General features: G+C 36.1%; 1 protein-coding gene across 2 annotated transcripts; it reads left to right on the forward strand.

Moving 5' to 3' along the window:
• Positions 1 to 296: 296 nt before the first annotated feature.
• Positions 297 to 7,975, forward strand: LOC110629320 (protein STRUBBELIG-RECEPTOR FAMILY 3). 2 transcript variants are annotated; one of them, XM_043949665.1, is made up of 17 exons: positions 297 to 512; positions 775 to 954; positions 1,297 to 1,426; positions 1,520 to 1,591; positions 1,781 to 1,846; positions 1,961 to 2,032; positions 2,140 to 2,211; positions 2,301 to 2,372; positions 2,455 to 2,520; positions 2,661 to 2,726; positions 3,520 to 3,920; positions 4,005 to 4,453; positions 4,746 to 5,014; positions 5,509 to 5,647; positions 6,481 to 6,617; positions 6,710 to 6,866; positions 7,311 to 7,975. In XM_043949665.1, exons 2-17 carry the CDS (start codon positions 840 to 842, stop codon positions 7,407 to 7,409), a joined length of 2,382 nt encoding a protein of 793 aa, XP_043805600.1. In that variant the 5' UTR covers positions 297 to 512; positions 775 to 839; the 3' UTR covers positions 7,410 to 7,975. The 2 variants fall into 2 exon arrangements, with proteins under 2 accessions (XP_043805600.1, XP_043805601.1); XM_043949666.1 differs by lacking the exon at positions 297 to 512 and having other exon boundaries at positions 573 to 954; positions 1,313 to 1,426.
• The last annotated feature ends 791 nt before the right edge of the window (positions 7,976 to 8,766 follow it).

Consider the following 8,766-nt stretch of genomic DNA (forward strand, 5'->3'; position numbering starts at 1 on the left):
ATTAATGAAATTAAAATATAAAAATATTTTAATATAATTTTAAAATTATAAAAGTATTTTAATCAATTAGTTTATAATAAAGGATACAAAAGTAATTATCAATTTTAATTAAAATTATTTATGTTTAAGGCTACTACAACTCTCCTACTTTACCCTAAGTGCATGTGATTTTTTGGGATTAACATCTATCTAAATACCAGCAGTTCCAGACACCAAAAATAGAAAATCCATATAACGAAAACACGCGCCGCCGCAGAGCGTGGAAAGAGCATTTAATCTTTTCTAAAAGAAGCTACAACTCCATCCCTCTCTCTCACCATTTCTTCAGCTACTTCAGAGTTTAAGTTCCTAGAATTTGCTAGACTGAGAAAACAATCAACCAATACTAGAGAGAAAAAGAGAAAGAAAGGAGGCTAAGCAGAGTCGTAGTCGTTCTTACTTTTTCTTCCACATTTTCTGCCTTTCTTTTTTCTTTCTTCTGCTATTCTTTCCAAGTTATAATCTTTCTACAGGTTGGGGCTCTTTCTTTATTTATTTTATGGAATTCTGATATAGTATTTGTTTACGTCTTTTTTTTCTCTCTCTGTATGTGATAAAAGTTAATTGAATCTTAGCTCCTAAGCTTCTTTACTTTTGAAAAGTCCTTGAAGTGCTTCTCTCATTATTACTGGCCACCAAATTTGATTCCATTTCACCTCCTGCTAGGATTACTGACTGTATGTTCATGGGTTTTCTTTTTTCTTTTTAAATTTTTTTGGTCGCACTATTTTTCAGATTGGAGAGTGATTTTATGCTTGATGTTGCGGAGGAAGGGACAGTTGAGATAGAGATCAACGGGAATGGAGAGATCTGGTAGGAAGTACATGAATTTGGAGATCTATCTAAAGGTCTTTGTTGGGTTTTTTTTTATCTGCTCAGCGACTATTTCTTTTGGAGCTACTAATCCCAGTGATGGTAATTCACTCTCACTTAGTCTGCTTCTTCTTCTTTACTCAATTATGGAGTTCTCTTTGTTGTTTGTCTGCTGGGAAAATGTGGGATATGTGAGCAGATTAGCTTGTTATGTTAATTTTTAAATGACATTGCTATCACAGAGAATTGCAGTTTGCAAAACAGTCAAATAAGCAACAACATTAGGGAACTTAGTTTAATTTTGAGCTGTAAATGTAGCATTTATCTACTATTTTTATGCTTTGATTAGTTGGGAAAAAAAATTGCCCTGGAGTTCCTATTTTTATTTGTTATTACAAAATGGAGCTTTGAACCTTATCACCTGCATTGCTTTGATTGAATTAGTTGCTGCAATTAATAGCTTATACGCTTCTCTGGGAAATCCTGTACTGCCCGGGTGGGTTGCTTCGGGGGGAGACCCTTGTGGCGAAAGGTGGCAAGGTGTTGGATGTGAGGTTTCAGACATAACGTCAATGTATGGAAGCTTCATTTCACTCTATTCCAGATATTTATAATATACACCTCTCTTATGATTTTTTTTATTTTATTTAAACATTGGGTTTTATAGAGTTCTTAATGGAGCTAATTTGGGAGGAGAACTTGGTAATGACTTGGGCATGTTTACTTCTATCAGATCAATGTAAGTGTTTCTCTCTTTTTCTGGTGTTTGTTATCTGTTTGGTGATCAGCTTTCTCCTAGCCCAGAATAAACTTCTTCACTATATAAATGCATCCTTTTGCCATATTATTATTGTTACTTTGGAATCTTGGTAAATGCCCTTCTCTTTTTGTTTTTTCTGAATTTCTTTTGGCTGTTACTGTATTTCAGAGATTTAAGCAATAACCGCATTGGGGGGAGCATTCCGTCCAATCTGCCTGCTACCATGCAAAACTTGTATGTGCCCTTGGAAAGAAAGTAAAATTGTCATTTTTGTCTATCAGAAACTGCCTTATGAGATAGAATTTCACATCCTTTTCTCTGCACTTCCTTACCTTTTCCTCTTGACAGTTTCCTTTCAGCAAACAATTTCACTGGAAGCATCCCGGATTCAATATCCTCTCTGACTTTATTGACAGCCATGTAAATTGTCTCAATAGTCTCTTCTGTCATTTTTGCTGATGCCTAATGATAGTTGGTGTCAATTGTATATGTTTTGGGCTTATATATTTACTTCATGTGCCATGCAGGTCTCTGAACAACAATTTCTTAAGTGGAGAGATACCAGATTCTTTCCAGTCCCTTACAGGGTTGATCAATCTGTAGGTTCTTATTTTGAAGTTGGATTGCTATTCCTCTCCAGGTTCACTTTGTGCGGTAATTTATCATTAACGGAGTTGTGTATCTGCAGAGACTTATCCAGTAACAATTTGAGTGGGCATTTACCTGCTTCTTTCCAAAATTTGATTCGTCTTACAACCTTGTAAGTTTTTGAGTTTTTGTCATGGTCCATCCAGTTATACTTATTTCATCACAGTGAATTAAGCTAACAGCTTGTTTGGCAGACGGTTGCAGGAAAATCAGCTGTCAGGGACCCTCAATGTTCTTCAAGATCTTCCCTTGAAAGATTTGTATTACTCACAAACATGTCCCTTTTAATTTACATTCAATTATCAATTGATAAAATTGTTTTCTATTTGGGGAATTCAATTGTCAAGTTTCTAAAATTTGTAGGATAACTCTTTGATCATCTTGGTCTTATCTTAAACAGGAATATAGAGAATAACCTCTTCTCAGGACCCATACCTGACAAGATGCTGACCATCCCTGATTTTAGGTGAGAATGCAAAACATTCTTTTTACATTTATGGGTTTTTGCTTCTCTAATGTAAGAAATTTATGTCAAATTGTCAGTGATATATTTCTGTCCCATATTTAGAATATTGCTAGCATTTTAGATAATTATTATGAGAAAACTTAATTATGCATAAGCCAGTGACTGAATTAACTAATGATGTATTGTATCTGGACCATGGACAGCCAAATTCAAGGTCCCTTGAAATAAATAGGATTTGGAAATCATATCAGGTTGATATGACAAAGAATCCAGATTGACTTTATACTAGGAATTTTTTAGGGAGCTTATTCATACCTGTAATGTTGAAACTTTAGGTGAAGAGTCCATTCAAGCCATAAAGATTGCAATATATTGCAAAAACTTACACAAACCTTACAGAAAAGGGAAAGCAAGTTAGGAATTTTTATCACAGTTGCATTAGCATTTACTTCATAACGTATGCAACCTAATAATTGATAGTGCAATATCATTACATATTGTTTTCTATTTTTCATATCATTTGGGCTTCTTATGCATCAAGTCCAAGACACCTTGTGCCAATTATGGTTTCTAAAGCATCAATTAATGCTTGTGGCTGTAAGTACTGTGTGGGTATCCTTGCTTGAAGCTCTTACTTTTGCTTGCAGTCTACTGCATTTGGCATCTAAATCTGCAGAAGTCTGTCATATATTGTTACCCGTGAACAGGAAGCAGATATCTGTGCAGTTTTAGAAACTTTTAGTAGTTGGACATGTTACTCATTTATGTGGTAATATTATAATTATTTGTGCAGAAAAGATGGGAATCCATTCAATGATACATCTGTCCCATTACCTGCACCAACATCCCCACTGACACCACCGCCGGCACCAGTGCTTTCTGGAGCACCAACTTCACCTTCATCTGGGAAAACACCTGGCAAACAGGTTGATGGGCCGTCTTCATCAGAGGAACCTGGTTCTGGGGGCAAAAAATCTGTATCTACTAAAAAAGTAGTTTGGATATCAATTGCTGGTGTATTGTTGTTTGTAATTTTGGCATTAGGATTAGTGCTTTTTATGCCAAGATGTAGCAGAAGAAGGGAAGAGGCCAGCAGAATTTTCAAGCAGCATCAAGTTGGTGCATATAGAGGCAACCGAGAGAATCAAAGGGACCATGAGTCCTTGGTTCAACCAACTAATGAAACAGAAAAAGGTAAACGACTTTTCAATTCTAACAGTCTTTTCTTTTGCAAGGTTGAAATTTTTGGTAAATGACATGTAAAATTTATGCTAACAGTTCCAAAAGAGGCTACAGTACTGCAGAAGGAGGATCAACCAAAGCCACAAGCTGTGCATGAGAGAACTATGCCCAGAATACCAAAGCGGGATGATTATGAAGTAGACCTGAGCAGAGTAGATTCATTTTTCATGCCCCCTCCTCCCCCACCCCCTCCACCACCACCACCACCACCACCACCGCTGCCGCCTCCTCCTCCCCCTCCCCCTCAATCTCCTCCACCCCTTCAATCTCCTCCTCTACCGTCAGCAGAGGTCATTGTTACACCAATTGTTCCTGCAGAAGCGAATACAGCAAAGCCTCTTACTAAATCTCAGAATCCCTTCACTTCTGCCAGGTCTTTCACCATTGCATCCCTTCAGCAATACACAAACAGCTTTTCTCAAGAAAATCTTATAGGTGGAGGTATGCTTGGAAATGTTTATAGGGCGGAGCTTCCTAATGGGAAGGTATGATTGTTGTAATCCATGTGCACTTTTTCTGGTGACGTTAGACAGAATCATCTGTCATGAGACTTCATTTTTGTCCTTTTCTGTACAATTTACAACCTTTCTTCATTGATTTCTTCCTGTTCTCTTTCAACTGCTTGCCTTCTTTAGTCGCGCTAGGTTGAAAATAGATCGAGTTAATGTATTGCCAAATCTTATCTCCCCTTTGGTGCAATCTATGTGATTAATTAGTGATTACTGTGCATGTTAAATCGCTCAAAGCTGTGATGCATGTTTTTGGATGCTTCTGTAGCTTCTTGCAGTCAAGAAACTGGACAAGAAGGCTTCAAGCCAGAAGGATGATGAGTTTATTGAACTGGTTAACAATATTGATCGGATCCGACATGCTAATGTTGTTGAGCTCATGGGTTACTGTGCAGAGCATGGTCAAAGGCTTCTTATTTATGAGTATTGCAGTAATGGAACACTACAGGATGCACTACATTCAGATGATGAGTTGAAGAAGCAGCTTTCCTGGAATACCAGAATCAGGATGGCACTTGGAGCTGCCAGAGCCTTAGAGTAAGTATATTAACCATTTACATGGTACGACATAACCCATTTAAACTTGAGTTTTTGACAGATACTTTTAGCTGGAACTGAAAAGTAACTGAATAAATAATAAGGACCTTTTTAACCATGCAAAACATATCTATTCTATACTGCTCAAATCAGTGAGAGAAAAATAATATTTCAAAGTGAATTGGGCTCAGAACTCACGACAACTGGGAGGTTTTTAGCTTATTGTTTTCCATGTCTACAAAAAATTGAATCTCCTCACGCACACATGTGCATGCACGGAGCTTCTTGAAGAGATGAGTAATATAAGTCATCCTGTGGTACTTATGTGGGTTACTACTGGGTAATACTCTGAACCAGTATAAATGCTACTGCAGTTATGACTTGTTAGTGGTAAAAATTGATAGCACTTTATAAACCTTATTTTTAGGAGAGAAGAATTTTGATAGGAAGTATACTTCTGTTACAAGTGTTTACGTTCTTTCTTCTGTGTGAAGGTATTTGCATGAGATCTGTCAGCCACCTGTTGTACACAGAAATTTCAAGTCTGCGAACATTCTACTTGATGATGATCTTGCAGTTCATGTCTCAGATTGTGGTTTGGCTCCACTAATATCATCAGGTGCTGTTAGTCAGGTAAGTCAAATGTTATAATAATTTTAAATATCACATTAGTAAGCATTCTATTTTCATGACGCGATCCATAACCCAAGACCGTAACTGAACCACAGTCTGAATTTACTTTCAAATTTCTATTACATTGAATTGCTTGATGTTAATTTATTATGTCATGTAGAAGTGCTATTGGAAAATAAAATTTTTGTGAGAAAAAAAATCTTGATGATCAGTTAATGTAGCTTCAGGAATATTATAGAGATGCAGCTGTCTGAAAGAAAATAGTTTTTGTTTTTGGGGCCTTTAGAACGAGTTGACCAAACTCTTATCCTGACATCACAATGGTCACATTATGCTTGGGATCCTATTAGGCTCCTTGAAGATAATCTTTAAATTTTGATGTCATTTTGGACTTGTAGCCTTTGTCAAATCATATCTCTGCAATTGGTAATTGAATTGTTGATCTCACCTTTTTTACCTTCTCTTACATAACGTGTAAAGTTGGGACTGTACCTCTGGCTACTTCAGTTAGTTGTTAGTGTGCTTCAACACACCCTGCTATTGCACTAGTGTTGAAAACAGGGTCTTTATGGCTTATGCCCTCATCAAATATGGCTGCATTTGTTTACTGTTTGAAGTGGTTGGTCTTACCTGCTTAATAACCCCATCTCCTGTCATAAGGTTTTGTGAAGCCACAATAATCAGGCTGCTGCTCCATTTGCATGGGTTGCATTTCTTTGGATTGTTATGTTTCCCAAGCTTGATTACTGAACTAGTTTCAATGTGTGGCAAGTGGAATGAAGCTTCTGTTGTTATTTTCATGTGTTAATTCTGAAATTTTTTATAATTTTCAGTTGTCAGGGCAGTTGCTAACAGCTTATGGTTATGGGGCTCCAGAATTCGAATCTGGAATTTATACTGCGCAGAGTGATGTTTATAGCTTTGGGGTGGTTATGTTAGAACTCTTAACAGGCCGAAAATCCCATGATAGGTAAAAAATATGAAGGCCTCCTGTTTGTTATCATATACCTAATTGCCTATTTTTCTTTCTTAGCCATACATATTTTTGTCAAATTTTTGTAGGACACGTAATCGAGGCGAGCAATTTCTGGTGAGATGGGCAGTCCCCCAGCTTCATGACATTGATGCATTGTCCAGGATGGTTGATCCTTCTCTTAATGGAGCATACCCTGCCAAATCGTTGTCACACTTTGCCGATATTATTTCTCGGTGTGTTCAGGTGAGAATTCCACTCTTCTTCCTCTTCTTTTATTTGTTTCATCACTAATGTCCACTAAGACCTGTTTCAAGTATTGGGTCACGAAGTTCCATGCAGGTGAGGTACATTTGGTTCCAAAATTAGTATTTAATCTCTGCAATGGTTCCTTGTCTTTCCTGGATCAAGGGTTGTACTTCTCATCTGTGAGCATAGGGCAAAAAATATAATGACGGTTGCTAAGCAAATATTAAATGAATCGTTATCTAACAGTCATGATAGGGATATGGATTCTGTAGGAGAGGGAAGGATGAAAAGTAGTTGTTTCTTTTTCATCATGGATATCATTTTTGTGTTTTCTAATGTGCCTTGGTAGAGTACTGAGAAGGAGAGAATTTCTCATGAGGTAGTCTATTTTGTTATCTACCCATATAGAATTGCTTCCTTGACTTGAAGTTTATCTTACAGACTCAGCCAGAATTCAGGCCACCAATGTCTGAAGTTGTCCAGGATCTGGTAGACATGATTCGGAGAGAGCGCCTCAGCAATGAGTCAATTGGGGACTGATTGAAATCATGAACTATCCCCTGTTTTCTAAGCACATGAATGCAAAGATGTAGATGTTGATCAGCTATAACTCCGACCCACGAAGATGCATCTATTGTAAACAGGATGTGCTTTACTACCGTCCTCAACTCTTCACATCTCAATTCCTTACCACTCAAGGAAATCAGTTGGAAGATGCGGACAAGCAAAATTGGCTGAAAAAAATGTTGTGGTGGTGGGGACTCTGGACAAAATGGATTCGTCTGGTTAAAATTTATTTATGATTCTATTGTTGATTAAATTATGCGATAATCTCTTTGTTACTGCACAAATTGGCTAACACGATTGTTTTGTATTGTCATTGGTTGCTAATTCTTGATAATGAAATTTTGTTTGTAATGCAACATGTAAAATGGTGATGTTTATGTTGGGTTTACAGGAGTTCAAAAACATCATCATGGTTGATCAATTGGAGATGGCGAAAAGGACATAAACCTCCAAAACCACTTTGACAAAGATGCCTTACAGATTGTAAAGTGTATCAAATTGTCGTGTTCAAAAGGTTAAATGAAAGAGATCTTGACAGATATGCTTTTTGGTTTTCTTATCTATTTTTTTTTCTCTTTGGTTCTTTTCGCCGGAGAACGGAAATTGAATTCGGTATAACCTAATTCAAATAATTTGAAATAATTAATTTAAATTATTTAATAATTTCGTAATATTTGTTCACAATAATTTTTAAATAATATTTATTCCGTGGATTGAGAATTTTGGAAAAAGTGAGAGGTAACTTGTCCTCCACATTGGGGTGGGCAAATGCATGTGGCGATGCTTATGCACATGTTTCCTATCTAAACGCAGCTTATAAGAGTCGTGCTATGGATTATCGTGGAAAGTGTTTTTGTTATTTTTTTAAAATAAATATATTAATTAATTTGTATTAAAAATTAATTTAAACATAAAATCTAATATATTTATTTATATTAATATTGATATTTTGTAAGTATTTTTTTTCCAACAACAATTCTAATTGAAGTTTATGACTACTGTTAAAACGCGGTATCAAAATTTTTCTTAATAATGTGAACTTATGGTTATCCAAGTCCACACGCTAAGACCATTTTGATATCAAATACTCTCTTTCTCTCCTTGTATAATCTGTAATTTCTGACTATTTTCTTATCACTTCCGATTCAGGCCTTTTAAAAAGTAAATTTTAAATATTTTGTAATTTCTATAAAAATTAAATTAAATTCTTATAAATTGAAACAATGGTTAAAGAATTTAAGATTGATATGATATGCTCTATTTGATCCAAAGAAATATGACTTTGGGCCCATTACATAAATAAACTCTAAAAGTCCAATGAAGACCGGAC

This window comes from Manihot esculenta, chromosome 13 (assembly GCF_001659605.2).
Source record: "Manihot esculenta cultivar AM560-2 chromosome 13, M.esculenta_v8, whole genome shotgun sequence".
NCBI classification, from domain to species: Eukaryota; Viridiplantae; Streptophyta; class Magnoliopsida; order Malpighiales; family Euphorbiaceae; genus Manihot; species Manihot esculenta.

Excerpts from the sequence above, each read along its gene's own strand:
- LOC110629320 (XM_043949665.1), top strand. The coding sequence starts at position 840 with ATGGAGAGATCTGGTAGGAAGTACATGAATTTGGAGATCTATCTAAAG. Across the intron at positions 1,592-1,780 it reads TTTACTTCTATCAGATCAAT|AGATTTAAGCAATAACCGCA; the intron begins GTAAGTGTTTCT and ends ACTGTATTTCAG. Across the intron at positions 6,867-7,310 it reads TTATTTCTCGGTGTGTTCAG|ACTCAGCCAGAATTCAGGCC; the intron begins GTGAGAATTCCA and ends TTTATCTTACAG.